At 37.4% G+C, this 25,955-nt stretch overlaps 4 protein-coding genes across 4 annotated transcripts; 1 reads left to right on the top strand and 3 right to left on the bottom strand.

Moving 5' to 3' along the window:
- Window positions 1–69: 69 nt before the first annotated feature.
- LOC132165636 (uncharacterized) lies at window positions 70–2,125 on the top strand. Its single transcript, XM_059576279.2, has 2 exons — window positions 70–1,147; window positions 1,482–2,125. Exons 1-2 carry the CDS (start codon window positions 464–466, stop codon window positions 1,749–1,751), a joined length of 954 nt encoding a protein of 317 aa, XP_059432262.2. The 5' UTR covers window positions 70–463; the 3' UTR covers window positions 1,752–2,125.
- A 1,539-nt stretch (window positions 2,126–3,664) lies between these two features.
- On the bottom strand, window positions 3,665–14,385 carry NUDX19 (nudix hydrolase homolog 19). The gene is made up of 6 exons (XM_059576094.2): window positions 13,742–14,385; window positions 12,668–12,808; window positions 12,458–12,562; window positions 12,053–12,152; window positions 9,793–9,885; window positions 3,665–4,191 (listed from the first exon to the last, which is right to left on the bottom strand). The coding sequence occupies exons 1-6, from the start codon at window positions 14,327–14,329 to the stop codon at window positions 3,902–3,904; spliced, it is 1,317 nt and encodes a 438-aa protein (XP_059432077.1). The 5' UTR covers window positions 14,330–14,385; the 3' UTR covers window positions 3,665–3,901.
- A 1,757-nt stretch (window positions 14,386–16,142) lies between these two features.
- On the bottom strand, window positions 16,143–19,958 carry LOC132166723 (Zinc finger (CCCH-type) family protein). Its single transcript, XM_059577594.2, has 2 exons — window positions 18,566–19,958; window positions 16,143–16,778 (listed from the first exon to the last, which is right to left on the bottom strand). Exons 1-2 carry the CDS (start codon window positions 19,323–19,325, stop codon window positions 16,519–16,521), a joined length of 1,020 nt encoding a protein of 339 aa, XP_059433577.2. The 5' UTR covers window positions 19,326–19,958; the 3' UTR covers window positions 16,143–16,518.
- Window positions 19,959–23,375: 3,417 nt separating this feature from the next.
- LOC132166805 (Ran BP2/NZF zinc finger-like superfamily protein) lies at window positions 23,376–24,274 on the bottom strand. Its single transcript, XM_059577690.2, has 3 exons — window positions 23,964–24,274; window positions 23,719–23,789; window positions 23,376–23,620 (listed from the first exon to the last, which is right to left on the bottom strand). The coding sequence occupies exons 1-3, from the start codon at window positions 24,272–24,274 to the stop codon at window positions 23,607–23,609; spliced, it is 396 nt and encodes a 131-aa protein (XP_059433673.1). The 3' UTR covers window positions 23,376–23,606.
- Between the last annotated feature and the right edge of the window lie 1,681 nt (window positions 24,275–25,955).

Here is a 25,955-nt window from a genome sequence, read left to right as displayed (position 1 = left end):
ATTTACAAATTATATATTAAATATCCATGTTTTTGACAATGATGCACTGGCAACTGCTGACGCTATTACAATTATGTAGATTCCTCCTGATTTCACATGGCTTGGGTACATTCAGTGTGATATATATGTGCATGTATAAAAAGCCTTCCAAAGTTGGAGGATCATGTGCTTGAAGGAAATCTGATTCTGATGTCTTTTTGGGTTATGATTCTGAAATCTGTCTATAACCCAACCATGAGGTAATTAGTTTAGATTCATTTTGGGATCATAATGGATCTGTCTATTGGAAGCCATGGCATACAAGATTCTTTGAGGTGGGTTGGGTTGGCTGTTAGAGATGGAAATACTAGTGTTTTAGAGTGAAGATTCCATGGAGAGTCTCTAGAGTTTTTAAGAGCTGGGTTTTGTTCACAAGTGAGAGATTTTAGCTTCAGAGGTGAAGTTCATAGGATAGGTGTTGGCCATGACAATGTCCTTCCACCCATTAAATTGCCCGCCAGTTGTTCTAGGTAATGTAAATAAGAATAAAACCCAGTTCAGAAATCCATCTGTAGCAGCACAAACATCTTCAGAGCCTATACACTGTGATGAGAGTGGAAACTTACTTGAATCCAAGAGGAATTTGGCTCTAAAAAGATGTCAGGCCCCAAATTCCCTGCTCAGCCAACGAAATACGGTTGGAATCATTGGAGGGGTGTCTGTCTTTTCTACTCTGATTTTCTTGGAAAAGCTTGTCCTTTGGAGTTCTAAAGATGGACAAGGATGTATGCCTTTCGTTGTCTGCAGCGACCCAGCAATAAGTACAGGGCTTCCAGTTCTTGGCTCATTTCATTCATTCAAGGGTAAAAATGATAAAATCCAATTCAATCATGACCCAATAGTGGGGAATCTGCAGCGCAAAAGGGTGTTTCTTGAGCATTCTGGAGCTCGTTGCATAGTCATGCCATGCCATCTCTCACATGCGTGGCACAGTGAGATTTCTGAGGGATGTTCTTTACCTTTCCTTCATGTAGGTGAGTGTGTTGCCAGGGAGCTCAGCGAAGCAAAGCTCAGGCCACTTGAAGCTGGGAGTGATGTGCGAATTGGTGTGCTTGCTACACATGCAGCTTCAATCTCTGGTTTTTATCAGGAGAAACTACGAAGTCAGGTAACCCAATTTAGAGCGACTTTGGCACTAGATTTCAAGTACTAAAAGTGCGATTTTAAACTAAATCCCACGTTTTGAAATTGCAAACTCAAACGGAGACTTGGTATCTAGATCCCCTTTCAAGTTCTATACTACTATTTTGTGGCTGACTTATATTTTTCTGAATTATAAATTGTTTCATCAAACTAAGATCATTAGTAACCAAAATATTAAAAGCTATAAGCTTATGTCTGCATTTTGTGTTTATGATCCACTGGTTGACACTTGACACTGATGGCCAGCCCTAAAATACCTGCTCTCTTTTGTGCTTGAAACGACAACCTTCAATGTGCAGGGCTTTGAGGTTGTGTTGCCAGACCAAGCAAGCATGCAGCACATTGTACTTCCTGCAATTGATGCAATGAACAGAAGAGACATTGAAGGGGCGAGGAATCTCTTAAGAATTGCTATCCAACTTCTCTTGGTGAGGGCTGTGAACACTGTCATCCTTGCTTCTGATGAAATGCATGGTCTTCTGCCTCATGATGATCCTCTTCTAAAGAAATGTATTGACCCCATGGATGCTTTGGCCAGGTCAACTATAAAGTGGGCTAAATCTACATAAAAGGTGCATTAGAAAACCTAGCATCATCACCGAAAATATGTACAAGTTCTTTGAGTCATCACGGTTGGAATATGCTGGTGTATCAAAAAGCAGTGCCCATGCTTGTATATTGTTGAGTCTATGAAGGCTATGAAGGGTGGTAAGCAGAAAGACCATACCAAAGAATAGAATTGGACATGTGACTCGCTTTGTGTTAAGGCATGGCTTAGATGGTATTTGTAACGATCTAGGAAAAGTGGTAGCCACATTTGCGCTATCACTCTAAAAGAACTAGTCAATTTGAAATTTTCTATAATCACTTATAAAGCACAGTTTCACCTACTAAGAAACTCGTATGAGACTTAGCGTCCTTGAGTATCTTTATGATTTTTTTCCCTTTATGTGGGTTATTCATCTTCCTGATGTGGAATTGGAGAATTAACATTATCTCTCCCAATAATGAAATGAAAAGGGCAAAGAACTTGATGCAAGGAGAGTATAGGAGGAATATGCATCAGAACTCCATAGTTGAGTATGAGCTGCTGGAAAGATCAATCAACCTGATTAGTTTGATCATCTGAATAATCTACTGCGATTTGGGTTATGTGCACCCTTTATATGGCATATACTCATTCTATCCAAAAGTATGTTCTGTGTTGCTGGGTGTAAAAGTTGTGTTGCTGGGTGTAAAAGTTATTGCACTGCTAACAAATTTCAGGATCAGAATAATAAGATAGTAGTGAAATAAGGAAAGGAAAAGAAGAATGAAAGGAAAAAAGAAAAAGAAAAAAGAAAAAGAAAAGAAAAGATAAGAAGAAAACTAGAGTTAGGTTCTTATCAAGAAAGAGAAAACCTGATAAGTTTTTCTAGAGAAAGGTACTGTCCCGACAAAGAGTGGCAAAGGTCTTCTTTATGCATGTGTGTGGCGGCTAAACCTTCTTTCTACAGCCAATATCAAGTTAAATAAGAGAAAATGAGACAAATTTTCCAAAGAAAATGTTAATTTGGTGCTCAAAGTGGGTCATTTATACCCCACATCTTTCCCATCTTGTGATTCTTGTCTACGGATATCTTATGGATATAAATTCAATGTGCTTTCTGATATGACTCCATCAATAGCCAATAGGTAACGCGTAGGCATAGATCTTGCTTAGTGATATGAAATAAAAATACTAATAATAAAATAAATAAATAAATATTTCTAATGGACAAAAAGCAAAAAGTGAAGAAATTATTTAAAGACTTGAGGAAGCAACAGGCTTTGCCATTAAACAACTTAAAAAATTTCCTCTTTATTTGATTCTTCGTTAAATGTGGAAAAGTTCAAAATGAATATGATTTTTTTTTTCTTCTTTTTGATGAAATTATATAAAAGAGATATTGATTGAGTTTAATCCATGATTAAACCATTTTACATTAAAGTTTTTTTTTTTCTTTTTCCTTTAAATAATCAATTTCATTTTGATTATCTAAGAAACATGTATTTTAATACAAGTGGCCAGGGTTAACTTTGGAGTGTTGCTTGAAATTTGCCCATTGCCTCCATATGTAATCAAATGGTCAAAATGACATACTCATGAGTGTAAATTTAAAATAAAACAAAATAAAATAAAGGGGAAAATCCACTTTACCCCTTGAAGTTTCAGGAGTTTTTCAATTTGAACTCCAAAGTTTAAAAATTGACAATGTACCCCCCTAATATTTCAAAAATTTTCAATTTAAACCTTCTGTTACTAATTTCTGTTAAATTAGACAAAATTTTTTTTTAAAAAAAAGCCTAAGGATAATTATGTAATTTTAGAGATTTTAGTCCAATTTGACGAAAATTAGTAACGGAAGGTTTAAATTGAAAATTTTTGAAACATTAGGAGGATACATTGCCAATTTTTAAACTTTGAGGTTCAAATTGAAAAACTCTTGAAACTTACGGGGGGTGAAGTAAATTTTTTCCTAAAATAAATAATTGAAAGAAAGAGAACAGCTCGGACTCATTGCAGAGGCTGTAGGATCTTTTACAACAATGACAAGTTGAAATCATAATGAATTTCCAAGGCATTTGGATACCAACTACCCTTTACAATCCTGGGAAACAATATATAATATATATTGATGATCAAAAGAAAATAATTTCCATGAAATCATGCTATCTTAAGAACGAATTTGAGCCGCTTCTACAAACTTGACATAGAACCACTAGGTTGTTTTAAAAGAGCTTCAACACCATTGATTGTATCTTGGTAGACCCAGGAAGAGATGAGGTGATGGGCAATAGCAAATGGCCCAGGGATGAACATGGGAGCAAGTTCACCACTTTCCACGTTGAAATCTGCAGACAAGTTCTGTCCTTTCTCAACCCCCTTGCACATCTGTTCTACCTTGACTGCAGCTGTTGTTTGAGCTTTTTTGTATTCGGCAAATGTCAAAGCTTTTTTCACATCTTCTCTACTGTGCCACTGAGCATCTACGCAAAGAAAAATAGAAACATTATGTAAAACAAAATTTGCCAGATAAAAAAATTCTCATCTTGTGAACCCATGACACTATACAAGTAATAATCAGTCTTATTAAAAGCGTAAGGCGCTCCAAAGTACACTGGAAGTATACAATAGGATCACTTAACTAGAAAGGAAAAAACGTACAAGGAAATTATCATAACTAATCGACACCGAGAAAACATACGCAACAGTCTAAAGGTACAAAGTATAAAAACAAGAGGATAATATGTCCTCCAAGGACCTCTCTAAGTCTTCAAAGCACCTATTATTTCTCTCTCTCCATAAACACAAAAAAAATGCAAGCAAGCACCATCTTTTAGACCGCAACACTCTCCCTCCTCCCCGAAGGCCACCAACAGGTGAGCAAATTGAAAACCCGTCTCGGCATCACCCAAGACAACCCAAAACGACCAAAAAAGGCACTCCACAAAGCATAGGCTACCTCACAATGAAGAAGAAGATCCACCGTCTCCTCACTTCTTTTGCATATACAACATCTGTTTATCACAATCACATGTCGTTTCTTGAGGTTATCTAGGGTCAAAATTTTGCCCAAAGCTACAGACCACACAAAGAAGATCGCCCTCGGAGGAGCCTGCATTCGCCACACACTCTTCCAAGTGAATCTCCTCCCTTCAGAACATGCCAAGGATAAAAAGAGGAGCTTGACCTTGAAAATGCCTCTTTTTGAGGAGATCCACCATAATCTATCTTCACACCATCGTCTCACTCTGGCTTACTGCAACACATGGAAGAAAGAGGCAAATACATCCACCTCCCAATCACGAGCCTCTCTAGAAAAGCTTGCATTCTACTGATTGGAACCACCTAGCACCTCCAAATTAACCGCAATTGAGGCAGCCTTCGCACAAGCAATACTAAATAAACCTGGAAAAGCTATCTTGAAAGCCGTATCTCCATACCACAAATCATGCCAAAAGCTAACCCTAGTCCCATCCCCCACCTCAAATCTCGTAAAACCTTTAAAAGTATCCCACCCATTCCTAATATTCTACCATAACCCCACACCAAAAGCTCCTCCAGGCTCAAGAGAACACCACCCTCCCCATAAACTTCCAAACTTCGAATCTACCACAACCCTCTCCACCAAATATCTCCCTTTGATCCATAACGCCACAACCATTTCCCTAGAAGAGCGCGATTGAACACCATTAAGTTTCTAATACCCAGCCCTCCCTCCTTAATCGGAGTGCACACCTTCGACCACTTCACCAAGTGGTACTTGAGCACTTCACCTAACCCACCCCATAAGAAATTGCACTGTAACTTCTCAACGCGCTTAGCAATACTCACCGGAATAGGGAAAAGAGACAAATAATAAGTAGGCAAGTTAGCGAGAATGCTCTTGATAAGCGTGACCCTACCACCCTTTGACAAATACAACCTTTTTTAATTGGCCAACCGATGTTCTAGCTTCTCGATAACTCCATCCCAAATATGCTTATAAGCCTTATAAGAGGCCCCCAATGAAAGACCAAGGTACTTTACAGGCAAAGTGGCAACCCCACACCCTAGAATACCGGCTAACAATCCCACTTGCTCCACATTCCCCACTAGGATTAACACCGACTTAGCCAAGTTAACCTCCAAACCGGAGGCAGCTTCAAACAGCAAAAACAAAGTCTGCAAATAGCGTAACTGGGCAGGCACACTATTGCAAAAAATTAAGGTATCATCAGCAAACGGAAGATGTGAGAAAGTAGTATTACTGACCTTGAAACCTTCTAACAACCCCCCATGAACCGCCGCAAAAATCATCTTGCTCAAAGCTTCCATCACAAAAACAAACAACAAAGGAGACAGGGGATCCCCTTGTCTTAATCCCCTAGAACTGCTAAAAAAACCATTAGGAGGACCATTGACCAGAATCGAGAACCACACCGATGAAATGCAATGTTCTATCCGTGAGCACCAAATCCCCCCAAATCCACTCCTCCTTCGCAAATACAACAAAAAATCCCAGTTCACATGATCATACGCTTTTTTCTAGATCCATTTTGCAAATAACCCCTGACTCCTTAGATCTCAACCTACTATCCAGGCATTCATTAGAAATCAAGATAGGATCTAGAATTTGCCTACCCTTGATAAAAGCACTTTGCGACTTGGAGATAGTCTTATCCCAAACTACCTTCAATCTATTTGCTAAAACCTTGGCTAAGATTTTGTAGATACCATCCACAAGGCTAATCAGTCGAAAGTCTTTGAGATTGATAGCACTAGGAATCTTCGGAATAAGCGAAATGAAAGAAGCATTGCGGTTCTTTTCAAACACCCCTCCTGCATGAAATGCACTAAACACCTTCATAATATCCTCCCTCACAACCTCCCAACAAGTTTGGAAGAAAGCCATAGAAAACTCATCGGGCCCAGCGCCTTATTGCCATTCATCTTAAACACTACCTTTCTTACCTCTTCCTCTTCAAAGTCTCTCTCCAACCAACGAGCCTCTACCTCCGAAATGGAATCAAAGGAAATGCCTACTACCATAGGCCTCCAACTACATTGCTCAGAAAAGAGCTTTTGATAGAACTCAACAATGTGCTCACTAATCTTGGCCGGATTTGAAGAGGGATTGTCTCCAATCATAAGGGTATCTATAGAGTTGTATCTTCTATTAGAGTAGGAAATAGAGTGAAAGAATTTAGTGCACTTATCACCTTCCTTCAACCAACCACATCACCCTAGATTTCTGCCTCCAACTCACCTCCTCCATAAGGGTACACTTCTCTAACTCTCGAACCACCTCCGCCTTCCTCCTTAGCTCCTCATCATCCAAGGCCCTACTTTCTTCGTACACATCAAACACCCAGAGATCTTAAAGAAGAATCCTCTTATTCCTACCAATGTTGCCAAACACCTCCTCATTCCATGTCTTCAAATTCATCTTCAGGGCCTTGAGCTTACAAGCAAGAACAAAGCTTCCCCCTTACCACATCCCCCAGCTCAAGAATGATTGGGAAGTGATCCAAGCAAAGGCGTGAAAGCCTCTTCTGCCTAACCCCTGGAAACCAGGCTTCCGACTCTGGAGAAACAATAAACCGATCAATCCTTGACCTTAGAGGGGGGGATCATTAGAAATCGACCAAGTAAAAGAACCCCCAACAAGAGGAAGGTCCATTAGCCCTTGTTTAGAAATAAAATCAAAAAATTCCATCATAGCAGAATCTAGACGAGCTCCACCTGATCTTTCACTAGGAAACCGAGTTACATTAAAATCAGCCACAATACAGCATGGCATGTTCCACCAACTTAGAACACCACCACCAACTTAGAACGCCAGCCAACTCCTCCCAAAGGAGCCTTCTATCCCTATCTAGATTCGGGTCATACACCCCTACAAAAGCCCAAACAGAGAGATCCACAACATTCCCGAAAGACACTACCAGGTTGTAAGCCCTTACACAAGCATCAACCTTCTCCACCACCCTATTATCCCACATAATCAAAATACCACCCGAGGCCCCACTAGAATCCAAACAACACCAATCCACATGACTCCACCCCATAAGCTGCAGACAATATTGCGAGATATACCCTAAAGCTTGGTTTCTTGAAGAAATACAATATCTACCTTCCAATCTCTGAGCATATTACTCACCCTCAAACGTTTATCTCTCTTGTTCAACCCTCTCACATTCCAAGATAGAATGCTTAGCTTCATAAAACTACTACATGCCCCCTCCCCTTCCTATTGCCACGGCTAGAGCTCACACTTCTAGCATCATAATTCACCGAGCACTCCAGATTCCTAACCTCCCTCTTGCCCTTTTTGCCACTGCTCAAATTAGTAACCATCGCATTATTCCTGCGATGGTTACTTTTCGCATTATTCCTTTTTGCCACTGCCCATGAAACTATACAAGTGTAAGAACTTGTGTAAATTATACAGTCAAAATAAACACTAATTCTGGTTGATATCCAAAAACTTCAACAAGACATGATTTTGCTGCTAAATGCATAGTTTATACAAATGGTACAGATCATTCCTATGTTAAACAAACCCCCATCCGGATAAACTAAATCCCTGCATCTTAAAGTAGGTTCATTCTCAATTCAACTTTCTATTTGTGTATGTGATGCTTCTTGCCTTTTGCTAAGCTGATTCATTTGATGAAGTCAAGCACCAATTATACTTCACATGTACTTGAAATGGAATTTTCCTTTTTCAAGGAAAAGTAAAAGGGCGGTACTACAACTTTTATCATTTAAAAACTTATGTGATAGTTTATAATTGATAAAATAATTAAGAAATGGGGAAAATTCACTTTTTACCCCCTGAAGTTTGAGGTGTTTTTCAATTTGAACTCCAATGTTTAAAAATTTGCAACATACTCCATTAATGTTTTAAAAATTTGCAATTAACACCCTTCGTTACTAATTGCCATCTAAGTAGACGGAAATGACATCGCGTGCGTCTCACGTGGGATTTTTACGCTGCGTCTTCCAATTTTGCACCTAACCTAGCTAGTGAAATTACCATAGTGCCCCTCATTAAACCCAACGCATGTCTTGTTGTTTTTCTCGTCAATTTTGAACCGAAAATGCCAAGAAATGCAAAAGCCACACGCGCTTCACAGTCTCAGCAAACGCAACGAAGAACGTGGAGTCGGGGATGCCGCCAGCGTTCACGAGCTTTCGCTGGTTCAGGTTGCCAAAGAGAAAGCATCCAATCTTCGCGTGTACGAGGTGGAGGTACTTGCTCGCGAACTTTGCGAACGACGAGTTTGGGTTCTGGGAAAGAAACTGTTTAGGGTTTACGTTTGTGAGCTTCTTCAACTTGTCGAAGAAGAGGTGGTGGCGATGTTTGTTGAGAGGTTGTCATTGGGACTGATCAAATTGAGGGAAATTGAAGCCCTCAAACATGGTTACGCACCCGAAGGATTTGAAGGCGAAGAACCGGTGGCTTGGGTTCGTGAAAGTGGCGTTGGGGTCGATGGATTTGACAGCGGCGTCGAGATCCCATATCACGAATCATCAACTTCACGAAACTTCGAATGGATCTTAGCGCATGGTGGAGCAATTGGACGAAATGGGTCAAGTTGAGTCGCGTGAGCCGAAGACTGTTCAAAATTTACGAGAAAAAAATCAAAATAGGCGTTGGGTTTTAATGAGGGGCAATTAGGTCATTTCACTAGCTAGATTGGGTGCAAAATTGGAAGACGCAACATAAAAATCCCACGTGAGACGCACGTGATGTCATTTTCGTCTACTTAGACGGAAATTAGTAATGGAGAGTGTTAATTGCAAATTTTTGAAATATTAGGGGGTACATTGCAAATTTTTAAACATTGAGATTCAAATTAAAAATCACCTCAAACTTTAGGGGGAGTAAAGTGAATTTTCCCTTTAAGAAAAAAATTTGGCTTATCAATTTCTCTTAATTATTTTACCAATTAGGGACTGCCACATCATTTTGTAAATGAGATTGTAGTAAAAATTGTAGACAATAGCTTCAAGAAGAGCCGTTCATCATGGAGAAGAGACAAGGAGAAAGAATCAAGAGGAAAAAGGGTAAATTAAACATTGGTAAATGATGAAAGTACCTTCCAACTCCTCCTTGTCCACGTTTATCTCTAGTGATTTTGCATATGCATGAAAGCCAACCATCAGCTGGCATGGCATGCTACTTGGCCCCACTGGGAAAAAATAAAATCAAGAGAACAATAAATCAACAGACAATAATCGAAAAACTACATGAAGATTTGTATAAACTGATTATATGTGCATCATTAGGGAAATAGTAACCATCAATCTCATCAGTTGATACAGAAAAGCACAGAGCTGAAAAATCAACTAAAAAATACAAATAGTGCAGAATAAACAAACACCAAGTATTCTCAACTAATCATGCTGTCAGGACAAGCTTATGGAAACACTACTTATCCGTGGTGGCAACTGAGTGGGGAAAGCTGAGGATGCAAAGAATGGGATACAAAGAATGTTCACAGTCCTGTATTTTGGTAGTTGATAAGTAATTGAAAATTTATTATTAAGCACAAGAGTGCAACCCAAGTACACATGATGCATACAAAAGAAACACCTATTCATAAAAAGACAAAAGAGCAAGAAAATCGAGAAAGCCTGAAATCTGAAAGTAATAATGGCAGCCACCCAGTTGTACAAGGTATTAAGGAAGATTGATGATAGAATCCCGTAAGGCACTAGCAACCTCACAATGGACAAGCTTATGGAAACACTACTTATCCGTGGTTGCAACTGAGTGGGGGAAGCTGAGGATGCAAAGAATGGGATACAAAGAATGTTCACAGTCCTGTATTTTGGTAGTTGATAAGTAATTGAAAATTTATTATTAAGCACAAGGGCGCAACCCTAGTACACATGATGTATACAACAGAAACACATATTCATAAAAAGACAAAAGAGCAAGAAAATCAAGAAAGCCTGAAATCTGAAAGTAATAATTGGCAGCTATCCAGTGGTACAAGGTATTAAGGAAGATTGAAGATAGAATCCCGTAAGGCACTAGCAACCTCACAATGGAGAGAAACTGGTGATTAACGGATTTCCTAATCTTCTTACACATACTATACAAATCTAACATTATGATATGCTGTTTCCTTAGATTATCCGTAGTGAGATTTTTCCGTAACGCAGCCAACCAAGCAAAAAACACCACTTTCAATAGAACCTTATTCAACCATATACTCTTCCAAGGGAAATGAGTACTATCATGGGGAGATAAGACTTTATAGAATGATCTAAGATCGAACAACACCTTCTTGGAAGGGACCCAGCAGGCCTTAGCTTCACCTCCTCGTCTTAATTTGAAGGAATACAACAACAAATTGAAGAACAAAATAAGAAGGTCCACCTCCTAGTCATGCACCACTTTGATAAAATTAACAATCCCCCTAATGAGAGTCACTAGAAAACTCCAGATGATCTATCACGGAAACATCCTTACAACTTGCAATACTAAATAGCACATGGAAAGCTACCGTAAGGGGCTGATTCCTACGCCACACATCATGCCAAAAGGCCCACCCCATATAACCCACTACCACCCTCCAAAGTCTCTCTCATGCACATAGTGCCATAACCATTTCCCAAAGAAAGCTCCGTTGAACTGAATAAGATTTCGACCCCCAATGGGGCCTCAAAGATCAGAGGACAAAACATTATACCACGGTTGGTAATATTAAAAAATTTATAATTAAAAACCAAGAAAATAAGATGACTATTCTTTAAGATGGTTTATGCAAATGATTCCAAAAGTTTATTACGAGTTAGAAGGCTTCTTATGAGGAAAGTTACTAAGATCTTTTTAACAAAACCAATGGGGCAAAAAATAAAAAATAAAAAAAGGAGAGAGGAGGGTGGAATTTAAAACAAGATCTTAAGTTTCACAAATTTGGGATCTCCCACCCAGGGGTATGAATGAAAATATAAATATTATAAGCTAACCAAAACCATGTTTCTGTTGAACTGACGAATTATCAACAAAGTAAGGATCATTATCACTTATTATAAAATTAATTTTTTTTGGACTCTATTTGAGAGTCTAAATCACTCTATAATTTAGGACTTACTAAACTAAAAGGCTCAAATTTTCATAAGATGGCCAAAAGACCAGGTGTTCTTTATGTTTGCGACTTTTTCGTTAAATTTTTTTTTTATTATTATTTTTTTTAAAAGCCTTAAAAATGGAAGTAATGTATTTAACAAATAAAAATTAATGGACAAGACACAGAACCATAAAGTTTAAGGTACTGCATTCATACAGTGTTAAAAATGGTGTCAACTAGGAACACATGAGGAAAATGCATTTTGCATAACTTATACCAGGCCATGGTTGAGAACTATGATATATAACTTCTCCAACTTCAACACCAGTCTCCTCCCATGTTTCTCTTCTCACTGCCTCTTCCAAGCTTTCTCCTGGCTGCAGAGAATCAAAAGCCTTAAATCAATGATATTTTTACTAATTTATTGAAACAAGATTAAAGAAAGACTACAATAGTTTATCAAACTATCACTGCATATGATGGAATTTATTACATTGAGATTCTAGACGCTCTTGGCTACAATTGGATCACAAAGACATATAGTGAAGTCAGAAGCATCCCAGTTCAGGCGAAATGATCTTTTTCTTCATAAATCAATCTCTCTTTTCTTGGAGGGATAGACCATGTCAATTTAATGACGACAGATAAACATGCAACACTTAGAAGTTGACAAAGCACATACCTCTATAAAACCAGCTAAGCAACTCCACATTCGGGGTACAAATCTTGATTGTTGGCTTAAGAGTGCACGGTCATTCTCTCTATCAATGACCAACATGATGACAACCTGTAATAAGTATAAGCCAGAGAAACCAATGTGACACCTAAAGCATTCATTTTATAGGGATTTTTAATGACCACATGAAGCAGAAGATATTAAGCATAATCATACCGGATCAACACGAGGGTAAATCCTCTTTTTGCATAACTCATTTGAGCATTGCTTCCGCCTCCCAGCTTCCATGGGGACTGTTTTCTCCCCACAATGTCCACAGAAATTTGATATGCTATGCCATTCTAGCAATGCCCTGGCCTAATCAAACCCCAAGACCAGGGAAAATACGTGCAGCTCTCAGCAACCTTAACTATGCAATGATGCAGGAAGATAACAGGTAATAAAAGCAAGTGCAAGCAAAATACAAAAGGAATATGTCATGAAATGGTCATGAGAAGCATGAATAAGCATACATTCATTTCTAAAGTCATCATTTATAGAACTTCTTTTGCAGAGACTGAAACTACAGTCAGACATCATATATAGAAATCTAGCAGAAACTAGCCATTCGAAATCTCTGAATGGTTTTTTAAAAAAATATGTATGAAATAGAAATACAGATAAGAAAAAAAAAATTGTACATAATTAAAATACAGCAAACAGCGGCTGTTTATCATGTATTTATCATGTCTTTGCAGTAACAAAAGATGAAGAAAAATTGTATTTATCATGCACAAACAGCGGCTTTACAAGTCAGCTAGTCAAATACCGTTGGGTTCCTTGAACTCTTAACAAACTGAGGTCACTTGGTATACATCTCTTTCCCCAAAATACTCGACATTAATATCTGCACTTACTTTGAGATTGATTCCCATACAGAAGTTTTTTAGCAAATCCCATACAGATATTTGCTTGGTTAACATTAATAAAACTTGTAAAAACAAGCAAGCAGCCAAAACAATCATATTTAGGATGTTGTCAATCAATACCAGAAATACGTCTAGTGAAACTAGAATTCACGCACATGAGAATTTTTTATAGGCCACCAAATTAAAATTTGAATCGGTTCACCTATTAAGCACATAAAAAATTATTATTGTTAAGAGCATCTGACCAAAGTATATACCCAACCAACGTGGGACTCTCCAACTATCACCTACATGTCAGCATTCAACAAAACGAGCAAAACTGCATATTATCACCTATATCCAAAAGAATCACAATCCTCGTCAAATAGCCATAAGCACTTACATGACCGGCAATAGCCAATTCCCCCATAGCTTGCTCATCGGCCCAATCGGTTGCCACCATTAACGTCCTCAGCTCCACAAAGCTGAGCTGCTTGCTCCCAAACTCCGGCACCAGACCACCCTCACCTGAAACATCAATTCCCCAATAGACCACATCGTCCTCAGGCCTCGAACCCAAGTAAACCAACGAGTCCGCACTCAGCTGGACCCCAGAATTGGCCAAGTAACCCTTGCAATCATCCAAACCAATCCAACCCAGCTGCCAATTTGGCGCCAAGTCACCGAGCCCGCCACTGGAAGATGCCAAGGGCCTGCCTTTCCTGAAAGGCAGGACCTTGGAAGCAGGGGAGGAGAGGCTGTGGGAGGTATCTAAGAGCTGGGTCTTGAGGGTTTCGAGGGCTGAGATTGGTGAAAATGGGTCTTCGGGCTTTGGGGTCTTGGATCTCAGAGGATTGCCAGCGAAGGCATGGTAGTGTAAGTTTATCGCCATGGTGGTGTGTGAGAGGTTTCTTGTTAGCGTTTGAAGAGAGAGTTTTCTAGAGAGATAAAGGAGGGGAGAGGTGGTTGAGGAAGAAAGGAAGGAGAGCATGACTCCGTTGGTCCATTGGGTTGTGGTTGCATTTTGAAGAAAGCGAGGATATTAAGGAGCTGAGGTCAGTGATGACTAGCAGCGTTGCAGTGATGACATGTGTCCTCGGTCAGATGGAGACCTCTGAGCTCACTACACTCAAGCCATGGTTGAGATCAATGGCACGTAAAAACAGAAGTTAGAGAACTTTCTTAGGCACCGTTTGCCAACAACCAATTACTATTCACCAAACAAAATTAAGTTTCAAAATTCTTACTTTTTACATTACATCAATCACTTTTTATTATTATTTAAATATAAAAATCACTATTAAACAAACAAAAAAAATTTATTTTTTCATACTAAATATTTTTACTTTTCTCTCACATCAATCAATTTTTACTATAGTAAAGACTACTAAATAGTAACAAGCAATTGCCAAACGGACCTTAAGCTCTCTCCCATCATTTTTCAACCTTTTTTTTTTTCTTTTCAAATTTGCAATTAAATTTGTAAACTCACACGTAGATCCCACAAATTTAATGGTGAATTATTCCATTTAAGATATGGAGATGAGTAGAAAATGAGATGAATAATTTCTAAGAAAAAAAAATCATAATTAGCCCCTAAGTTTTTATTGGATTTAAATTTAGTTATTGAATTTCTAATTTTAAGAATATGGTCGTTAAGTCCAGAGTTCAAAAATATGTTCATTTATCACTTTTTCTTTTTCTTTTTTTAAAAATGAATGGCTTGTCATATGTCATGTGTGTCTCAATTGGCACGCCAGCGTTGATATCAGCACCTAATACCAATGACATACTATTAAGTGCCAAGTCATCCACACCATATAAAAAAAAAAAAAAAAAAACCCCAACTCTATAAACAAAATCCATATTCTATATCATTATACTTTCATAGATTTGTAACATTAGAGAACAAAAAAAAAAAAAAAATCATTAATTTTGACGTTGAGATGGACCCTTGCATGTCAAATGAGACACAAGTGATAGAAAACCGTTAACTATGATGTAAAGTGATAAATTGACTAATTTAAATTTGGACAAAACTAAATGACCTTATTATTGAAATTAAGAAACCCAAAAATTAAATTCAAATTAAATGAAAACTTAAGGAATAAATATAATTTTTTTTCTTTCTATTTTTTTAAAGCTACATAATCCCTGATATATCAAGCCATATTGGATGCCATGTGTGCATAATAAACCAATGACTTTTTATATTAAGTGCTGGCTAGCCCATCATTTAAGGCTCTTAATTTATAAAAAGGCTTTTTATATTAAATTTATCTCAAAAAAAAAAAGAAAAAAAAATGATATAACATGTTTAAAGTCTTCAAAAAATTAGAAACTAAAGCACAACCCGTTTTCTTTTCTTCTTCTTTTTTTTTTTTCCTTATTTTTTCTCATTACTTCTATTCTTTTGCTACTTAGTTCTATCATTCTTTATTTATTTGATATTTTATGTTATACTATTGTTGTTGTAAGTTGTAACGAGTTCCAATTGTGTGTAGATTTTAATGAACAACTTAATTAAATCCTACTTACAATTGTTTATCTTAATGATTAATAAAATAGATTAGTCATATTATTTATTGAGAATATTAACAAAATTTGAACAAAAAAATTTGATTAGTAATTTTAAATCTCAAAAAATTAGAAGAATAATTTTTAATATTTAATATACAAATTTATATTAAAAAAAGGCTCCATGTTAAGAGGAGACAAAAATGTACACAAAGTTGGTGCAAGTAGAATCACTTCCAATAAAACAGAAGGAAACTGATTCCAAAATGTTAATAAGGCTGTCAATATCAAAGCAAGCCAACTTAGAATGGGAAATTTCAAGCCAAGATCTTGCTTTAATCAAATGGAATTACATTCGAACCATAGACACTTATTTGATGTTCTAATCACAATAGCCACTTCTAATTGCAAAACTATATTTCATATATCATTGAAGAGGAGATAAAATAAGCTAAAAAGGAAAAAGAAAAAAGAAATGGAAGGACAAGCAAAACTATTATAACCTGATCACAACCACATATGATCAAATACCTAAAAGAGTAAAGAATTCTCTTGCTTTCTCTGAAACGACTCACTATATATCCTAAAAGACCAAACTCTTGAAACTTGGAAGCATGACTCTTTAAAATTTTTTAATCCAACTGAAAAGTTCAGAACTTGAAATCAGCTCTCTACTTTGCTTGGCAGGTGTTGCAATGGCGGCATATCATCAAGCCAATCAGCATATATGCGATCGATCTTCTTGGATCCTTTCCACTTCAGCAAAAACTTATTACCATTTCCTTCTTCAGTTAAAGTAGGCAGACCTGCTGTTTTAGGTGGAGATGCATCATAAACAGGAACAGATTGAGGTTTTGCAGAAATGGGAATGGAGCCCATACTCGATGCTTCCCCTTCAAAATGTGCAACTGGTGCTCGTAACTCTAATTTGAAGGAAAACCAAACATCAGAAAATAAACCATTAGCCAAAAAGTAATTCACTGAAGTAAACAATTTTCTAGCATTTTTCATATAATACAAGCTGTTGCTGCACATGTAGCAACTTAATCAAACCATATATATTTGAAACTACTTCCTAATTAATCATCTTATAAATATACCTATACTGAAACCAACACAGTCAAGGGAAAACTGAAAGAAAGAAAGTCCCTTTAAATGGAGCACTGCATGCATGTTTGTGTACTCAGCTGCACTCTCTCAACAACGTGATATGGCAGGAGTTTACCCTTCTCTGTCGGTATCATTCCCTGTAGCTCCATGAGCCGACAGCTTTTTCAAAAAAGGTTAGATTCATTATAAAGTGGATATCTCGGAGTTTGTTAGCCTACCATCTGGTTACTCGGGTCATTTAACTAAAAATTGAGAAACAATTCCTAAAAAAGTTAATTCAATATTGCCATCCAATTAGTTAGTTAGGGCTTTGAAGTAGCCTTTTCACTGGTAAACTTTATGCATATTAATGGACACTTCAATTAGGACATTGGAAATACAAGTTATAAGTCATAAGATCAAATACAAACTTAACTGACACAAAGGAATTTCCTCTGCATAATGAAATGACAATCATCTATTTTGTTTCATAATTTAAATGACCTTCATGGGACGGCTAATTAGTAATTAATTACAAAGGCACCTTGTACATTTCAATTGGTAGATTTCCATAAAAACGTTGTGTTTTAACAGAAAGTACCATTTATCGACAATAAGGATGACAGAAATTTTGATCAAATGCCAATAAGAATGATAACAAGAATTTCAACATATACAGTATTACTCAGTATAATGTTTATAATTCCAATTTTGCAACAAAATGCTGGTGCACAAATTGCATGAACAAATGATAAGCCAGAAACGCAAAGCTGATCTCCCAACACTCAATCCATAAAAGCAATGGATATTATCTTAATAGAACTGTCCCAGTGTCATCTACCTTCTTCGAGAGAAATGTTCAAGGATAATCAACAGATAATTAAACATAAAACCAGACAATAGAAAACAATCTATCAGTAATAATAGCCTTCTGTCAACCATAAACAACTCTGACCAACTGGATTCGGGTGGTGGAATTTTTTCTAGAGAGCTACTTGGGAAGTGCAATTATGCTTGAAAACCAACTCCAAAACTGCTTGCTTGTCTGGATTCAGGCAGTGGAACTCACAAACTTGGAATTTTGGTTCGAAAGGGAAGAGCGGTTCATTTTATGAATTATTACTTCCAAGAGATGGAAATGAGGAGGTTTGCTCTGCTTCTTAGGGGACAATACAATCAAATCAAGAGTTGAACCAGTCCTGCAGACAATAGTCAACTCTTTCACAACCAAGAAAAAATCAGTGCTAAACCTTAAAATAAGGTCTACATTGGAAGTTTGGTTCTCACAATTCTTGCAGAGTTAATTATCTGGGCCCTTGGAAAAACACATGTTCTCCTTCTCCAATTAAAAACTGCAGAAATAAAGTGTTTAGAAAGGTTGGATTTGCATTTCACATCAGAGACACCAATGAACTTACAATCTCTGCACTTTAAAAGATAGCGAGATTCCTAAAACTTCACAACCTAAATAAAAAGCTCACAATTCATGATTATAAATGAAAAGCCGATGCTACCCACTACCTTCTTCATCGCCCATTTCCATGGCCTACTAAGATAAGTAGAATAATTGCTTCTGATCATATAACAGAGTTAAAATGATAAGCTAAGCATAACCATATACCTGCATGCCCGTGAGCAAAGTGACATTTATCACCATAGTGACATTGTCCTCTCTCCCAACTGTTACATATCTTTGTCTTCAAATACGGCTTCATATGTACTCGGGAAGCATCCGAACCATTGTTCAAATGCCTATTACAATCAGACAGATTAGAGCCACTTCCATGCACCACAGATGATCCAGTAGTTCCAATGCTTATTGCCGAGCTCTCCCTAAACCTCCCTGAATCATCCTTATACTTTGTCGGATCTTCATGAAGAAAATTACACCTGTCCCCATAAGGGCACTCCTCCCCATTATAAAACTTCTTACATAGCTTCAACCTGTGGATTATTGACTGGTCATCATCCCAATTTCCAGTTGACCTATCTTCCACCCCACGCAAACCAGCAAGTTCTTGCCAATTGGGTGGAGGTTGCCGCATATCTTCAATACCATGAGCATACTTGCAATCCGCACCTTTGCTACACATACCCGCCATAAAAGTGGTGCACATCTTAGTCTTGTAGAAAATGTTGCTTGTGCCTCTATTGACTGGAGGATTTGGCGGGTTCATCCTAGAACTCATTGGTGCGCAGGGTAAGACATTTGATTGGTTGTCCTCAGAAATTCTGGGCCTCTTGAATGGTTGTGAATGCAGGTCGACTTGTTCATCGTTCATCGGGACTTGAGGCCAGACACCAATGGCAATGGCATCACTGCCTGCAGCAAAACGCTGGGACTGCGCCATAAACGGAGGGCGAGGATCGGGAAAACTCATATTAACAAATTTTTAAGGCCTGAAATCAAACCCAATCTAGCAGAGACTTTTCTTTGCAATCAAACAGATCAAGATGAATACTTTGGGGAAAATGAATATCGGAATCAATAAAGACACAAAACCCCGGAAAGATTTGACGTAGAATGGCAATGAAAAATCAGAAAGCCTGAACCAGATAATGATCAAAGAACATGCAGACACGAATCAAGAATGCTAAATTCGAAATCTTTTGAACGAAATTAAGAAATCAAGATTGAAAAGTCAAATTTCAGAGATTGGGAAAGAAAAACCAGATTAATCTTTCGGCCAAAACAAGTTTATATTGAAGAAAATCAGGAAAACGAGTTTTGGCGAAGAAAACTGAGAAACCCAGATGGGTATTGTTGCTAAAAACGAATTTTGCTGAAGAAAATTGAGAAATGGGAAAGGGAATGACAAAAGTTCAGAACCTTAACATTTATATCTCATAAGATGAGAACCCTAGGGAAACTCCAATGTGGAAGCGGAAGTTATAGCACATGCGAAGGCAGCAGAGTTATAGTGGGAGTCAAAACCCTAGCCGCCTTAGGGCAAAACCTAATTGACAAGAAAAATTCTATAAAGTTTCACAGCCAGAAGCAGTTGGAAAGCTAAAGCCCTAAACGGCTAAAACCCCCCAACATATCCCAAAACCCTCAGATTACGGGTATGCCTAATTAATCGGAGTTAGTTTTGCTTATTAATCCGAGGTCACCCGGTGGGAAACTTTGGTGACTCACTCACAAGCCAGATGGGCTTTTGAGGATCTCAGGCCCATATCTAAATTTTACATGGGCCTATAGAAATCTTTTTCCAAGATATGTGGATCACTCTTAAATATTAATACGCCTAACAAATAAATAGACATATCTTCATAAGGCCTAGTTTTTGGTTTGAGTATTGTTAATATTATTTATTTTACTACAAATCATTAAGTAAACGATGTGATATATTTTATAATTGGTGAAAAAATTAAGCAAAAATTTTTTAAAAAAATTGTGACTTGAAAACGTAAAAATTTGATTTTTTAAATCGCAGGTAAGGAAGTTTTTTTTTTTTTTTTTTTTTTGGTGAAAATGCACAATTTTTAAGGCTAAACTGTTTCGCTAATATTTGATAAATATAAAGGTCATTGGCCCAATAGAATGTAAACACGCTAGAGAGAATTTTGTGGACTCCCGTGAATTCCTTAATCATTGGATTGTTGAGGAGTACTGCATCTTCTTGTGTTTCTCAGAGTACTACATCTTCTTATCTCGATCAACTTGATAATCATTGGATTGTTGAGGAGTTTCATTGTTATGTGAGATTTATGTTTGATACGCCATCGCAAACCTAATGGTAGCTAGGTCACCAATGTTGAGGTTTGAGCTGAGTCTATTAACTCTTGTCGAGGTTTAGAATTAATACTTCTCCTCTCCCTTTCCTCTTCTACTCCCCGCTCATATCCCCTTTTGGTTTTTTTTTCTTTATGTTTGTAGGTGTTCTCCGACTAGATCAGCAATTTCGGCCTCTTCGCTATGCATTCATCTACCTTTCACCGTGTTGTGCCGTTTATCTCCTCTCCGATCGCTGCTGCTGTTTGCTGATTGTTTATTTGAGTTTTTTTTTTTTTTTTGAATAAAAAGTTTATTCTCTCTAGATCTGCCCTCATGAGGGAGTATGAATAATTAGGTATGATGGGTTATTTCTCACGGGTTGGATATTTCGGTGTGAGGAGTTATCTCTCATGGCCAGTTTAAATAAATTTTATTAAGAAATTTGACTACTCATGTTTTAGATCTAGTATGCTCGGAGTAGATCTGTTCTTTAACTATATTTGTACGTAGATTAACGGGAGATTAAAGTCATAGATAGCACTTGATTGTAAGAATTTTTGTTTGTATTTATGACTTTGTAATCTCATAGCATGTGGCTATGATTTTGCAGAGCTTTATGTTTTCTACTGTAAGAGCTTTTTGCTCTGCTCTATAAGAGCTTTATGCTTGAAATCTTTAATCAATGAAATCCTCAAATATCCGTTAAAAAAAAAAAAAAAAGTAACTCTTGTGAAGGGCTTAGTAAGAATGTCTGCAATTTGATTCTTACTTGGGAGAAACTGGACTATAAGAGATTCATAAGCAGCTTTGTTTTGCACAAAGTGATAATCGATTTCTATGGCTTTGTACGAGCATGAAATACTGGATTTGTAATGAAGCAGGTAGCTCCGATATTATCACAACACAAAATAAGAGGAGATTTAATTGAAACTCCAAGTTCTTGAAATAGAGATTGAAGCCACGTTAATTTCTCAGTGGTATTTGCCACTGCTCTTTATTCCGCCTTTGAGCTTGATCTAGGCACTATAGAATTTTCACGGGAGCTTTGTGATATGAGATTAGGACCGAGAAAAATACAGTGTTCACTTGTAGAGCGATGATCATTTGGACATCTAGCCAATCGGCATTAGAATAGGCTATGATTTGGAGATGACTCTTTTTTTTTTTCTTAACATGTTTGCACAAGGGAAGGAAAAGTGAGGAAGGGGATTCGAAGTAGTGACCTTCGCTTCATAAGTTATGGTCCTCAGCCAATTGAGCTACCCCTTGGGAATTGGAGACAACTCATTTTGATGAAGATCGAGGCGGTGAGATATTGTATTTTTTAGATATCTCATTGACAACGGTCCAATGAATGCCAATAGATCGGTGCATAAATTAATAGACCTTATTCACCGCAAATGCAATGTCAGGGCGAGTGATAGAGAGATATTATAAGTTGTAACTGTGCTTTTGTAAAGCGTTGGATCTGGCTTTGCACCCAATACAAATAAATTGCAGTATTCTTTTGCCTCCTAGGTTAGCCTTTCTTTATACTATTAATTGTGTCTCCTTCAACAAAATTCCATACAATTTTTTAATGGAACCAGATACATGAACTTCTAAGTTTACTTCATTCATCCAATCAGCGTATTGGGTATAAATTATAATGAAGCTTTTAGTGAGATTCATGCCTTCAAAAACTATATTAATAGATTTGGTAATACCCTCACATGCCTATGTCAAGTGCATCTTCATGCAAGTATATAATACTAATTTATTTATTGTTATTAGTTTCTGCATTTCGTATGCATATGAGTATAGGAACCTAGACAGAGACACAGCACTCGAATCTTGGACTAACGTTAACTATAACAATATATATGTTCCTTAATTGGACACGTTTTCCTTGACAAAGATACCCAAAAAGGAAAAAAAAGAAACACTTAATAAGCAAGGCCTTCGAAAGTAGCAAATGGTCCTGCAATTTTTTTTTTTTTTTTCCTTTTTCTCCCAAGCTGTCTCTGCCGGGGAGCTAGTGCCTTTAAAATTGGGCCCTTGCCTTGCTTAACATCCCACAAAGCATGCAAACATAAAAGGTTGCTTAGAGGAAGACTAGAATCTCCAAAAAGCTAAATAATGGAGTATATAGAGAGTTGCATTTTGACCAAAATTATACGAATACTTAAATTATATATTAAGTCAATAAGGGGAATCTGTAATATGAGATTAGTTGGTATCAATCTGCGCTACAACTCATGTTGGAAGCTATGAATCGAGTAAAGGGAAGTGAATTTTTCAGTGTCTATTTCAGCTGTGATCATTAAAATGAAGGGCAGAAGCAGGGGAGGTTGGATTTGACTTGCTTTGAAGATGGATTTTGTTGTGTCGTCTATACTTTGTAAAGCAGGGCATCAGGTTCTTATCTGCATAAGTATTTATTTCTTGGGGATTTTGATGCTTTAAAGGGATCATAAATTATTGCTCCAAAAGAAAGCTTGTCTTTCTGAGTGAACAACTCATTGGATCTTTTTATTCGGCTAATATCTTTTTATCCATTTTTGCATTGGTTGAATCTAAAGCTCTAATGGTCCATGATCAGGACTTGAATTTCTCTGGCTGGTCATAGCAGCCATTGCCACACATTCCTTCTTTGGACCACCCCACATGTTGTAGTCTTGAATTTTTAACGTTCCCCACATAAATGAGAGAGAGAGAGAGAGAGAGAGGCATTGAAAACATAGTATCTCCATTAATCAAGGAGAAGAAATTTCTTTAAGCTTCATGTAAGGACACCCTGCAGGATTGCAGCATACAATAAAGAGCCTTCAATATATATGCTTACTCTAAGGCTTAATTATCTTGAGAAGGAAAAGGAAAAAAGAAAAAGGTGGTGTCTGGTAAGGGATCAGATGCGAAGAGAAATCAGTGATGTCACACAAGAACCATCTAAAATTCTTGTTGGTTAAACTGCACCACCTGAAAATAGAAGGATAATCTGTATTAATTACATAAACTAAAATCAAGTAGCATTTGATAGAAAGAAAAAAGAAATGACTGAAACATTTCTCAATTACCATAATCCCTTGGTTTCTTGCATTTGAAACATTCCTCCCTGCTCGCATAATTGTGCACTCCACACCCCATTCTGTCCCATTGATCAAAGTGCACCCATATTAGCCAAGACCAAAACAAGTGATAATGCAAGTGCAAATGCAATATTTCTTCATGCATGAGAGAGAGAGAGAGAGAACAAAATAATTACTATAATCTGTTGAAAAGAAAGAAAGTAGCAAATGTGAATGAATATTATTGAACTCGCCTATTGCAAAGCCAGTCACCAGATTTCCATCCAGGTGGGACACTGGCATCTGATCCATAATCTGCAGAGGCTGTCATGGCAGAATAATCATTTTTATATGCACCACATCGATAGCAGCTTGATCGGCTGGCATAGTTGTGAGCACCACAATTCATTGCAGTGCAGTGCCAGTCCCCTGGTCTTGTCAACACATATGTTGATGGGTCAGGGCCACCATACTTTGGGTATCCACAATGCTGGCAAGCATCCCTCTTTTTGAAATTCAAGTGCTGGCAGGCGCCACACATCCAATCTCCTCCTGACCAGCTCATTCTTCTACCCCTATTGTCAACATTCCAAACAAGGGATATATCAGAAGCAATATATATCACAAAATATTTTCTCCTTCATCTGAAACACAAGATCCTATGATATATGAATATGTCATAAGCAATGATATAAGAGATAAGAGAGATGCACAAGGTGTTTGTAAAAAATGTTTTGTATACCAGACAACTTCTAAAAGTGCACCTTAACTCCTAACATGGTCCCTCTTGATAACTTTGGCACATTTTTTAAGAACTCAAAAGGTCGTCTACAACAATTACCCTTCAGAGAAATGCTATTTAATAGACTGATATATAAATTTATACTGCCACCTCATTTAAGTTGTATGATACAGTCGTATAACAGTCTACTAAATAGTAAGCATAAGCTGGTGAATGAAGAAGCTCACCTTTTAAGAAAAATGCAAGCTTTACAGAGAATCAGTTGGCAGAGTATAGCAGGCTGCAGGCAGTGGTTTGTACTAGGAGTAAAAGGAATGATGAATGCAGGAGGTGATTTTGGTGTTAAGGTTATGAGGCTTTATATAGCGCACCCTGTAGGCTGTGGGGGGCCCTTTTTCCAATCTCTGGTGATGGTTTCCTGAGGTGGGGTTCCAAAAAGTTAAAAAAAAAAAAAAAAAAAGTTATGATAGGGGTTTAGATGAAAATCTAAAAACCTCCTCTTCCTTCTGCTATATTCTTGTGAAGGGGGCTTACAAAGGTTGAAACAACCAAGTGCATGCACTACATTTTCATATAATTACTAAAAATTCCACTCATTCCATGGCCTCTTTTGCTTGATTCTTCATGCATTATTGTAAAAGAAATCACATTATTCTCTTCTCCATATGAAATATCCATTCAGCTGGTCAGGTGTTATGAGGGGAAGCTTTTACTTGGCAACTCCATTCCACCCGTTTGGCTATTTCACATGCATGGCTTCCACGCGCGCGCTGAGCTGACATGGACTACATGTAGTGTATAACTGTATTTATCCAACTTGCATTTTTTTTTAAAAAAAAAAAGTTTCTTTTGATAACTTCTAACCTGCACATATACCTTCCCTATATATGCTCACAACGTTCATTCTGCACTTTAATAAGTTTCACATGTCTCACACCACGGGACCATCTGATCAATTGACAAGTGGTTGGAAACTTTTGGGTAAGGGTCGGCTTGAAAGGGGTGTCCGAGAGTTAAGATTCCACTTAAGCCATGTATGACACTTAAGATTATAACATATCATCACGCTCCACAGCGGCCGTTTCCTTTGTGACTCGACCACAAAGCTGCAATCCATTTGATTTCATACTTGACATGGTGGCTGGCTCTGATATCAAATAATATAAATACTGAGTAGAATTTACCCTTAAAAACCGACTTGTAAGGAGAAGGTGTTCAAAAACTTATATATACATTATTAAAATTGTACTTTAAATAATGTGAAACACTTATGATGATAATATATTAAGGAATGATGATTGGTTTTGTTTTAATAACGTTGTTTCCATTTGGCCATGTTACCCAAGGTTGAGAAAATGTTTCTCCATCATTTTAGAGTCATACGACGCACGCCTAATAACTTCGTTTCAGTTTCAAACGACGCTAGTCGTTAATCACGTCGTTTAAACACCTAAGATTTACCTATACACTAACACAGATTAGTAGTGTGTACGTATAGACTTTT

The sequence above is a fragment of the Corylus avellana genome, chromosome 11 (genome assembly GCF_965113065.1).
Source record: "Corylus avellana chromosome 11, dhCorAvel1.hap1.2, whole genome shotgun sequence".
In the NCBI taxonomy this organism is placed as follows: domain Eukaryota; kingdom Viridiplantae; phylum Streptophyta; class Magnoliopsida; order Fagales; family Betulaceae; genus Corylus; species Corylus avellana.
Note: the sequence above shows the minus strand (reverse complement) of the source record. Positions and strands in the feature narration are given on the sequence as shown.

Coding starts and splice junctions, on each gene's coding strand:
- LOC132165636 (XM_059576279.2), top strand. CDS start 464: ATGACAATGTCCTTCCACCCATTAAATTGCCCGCCAGTTGTTCTAGGT. Junction 1,148..1,481: donor AGGAGAAACTACGAAGTCAG/GTAACCCAATTT, acceptor TTCAATGTGCAG/GGCTTTGAGGTTGTGTTGCC.
- NUDX19 (XM_059576094.2), bottom strand. CDS start 14,329: ATGCTCTCCTTCCTTTCTTCCTCAACCACCTCTCCCCTCCTTTATCTC. Junction 12,153..12,457: donor GCTTAGCTGGTTTTATAGAG/GTATGTGCTTTG, acceptor GATTCTCTGCAG/CCAGGAGAAAGCTTGGAAGA. Junction 4,192..9,792: donor GGACAAGGAGGAGTTGGAAG/GTACTTTCATCA, acceptor TTCTTTGCGTAG/ATGCTCAGTGGCACAGTAGA.
- LOC132166723 (XM_059577594.2), bottom strand. CDS start 19,325: ATGAGTTTTCCCGATCCTCGCCCTCCGTTTATGGCGCAGTCCCAGCGT. Junction 16,779..18,565: donor CTTTGCTCACGGGCATGCAG/GTATATGGTTAT, acceptor CCTTCAAATTAG/AGTTACGAGCACCAGTTGCA.
- LOC132166805 (XM_059577690.2), bottom strand. CDS start 24,274: ATGAGCTGGTCAGGAGGAGATTGGATGTGTGGCGCCTGCCAGCACTTG. Junction 23,790..23,963: donor GGTGACTGGCTTTGCAATAG/GCGAGTTCAATA, acceptor TCAATGGGACAG/AATGGGGTGTGGAGTGCACA.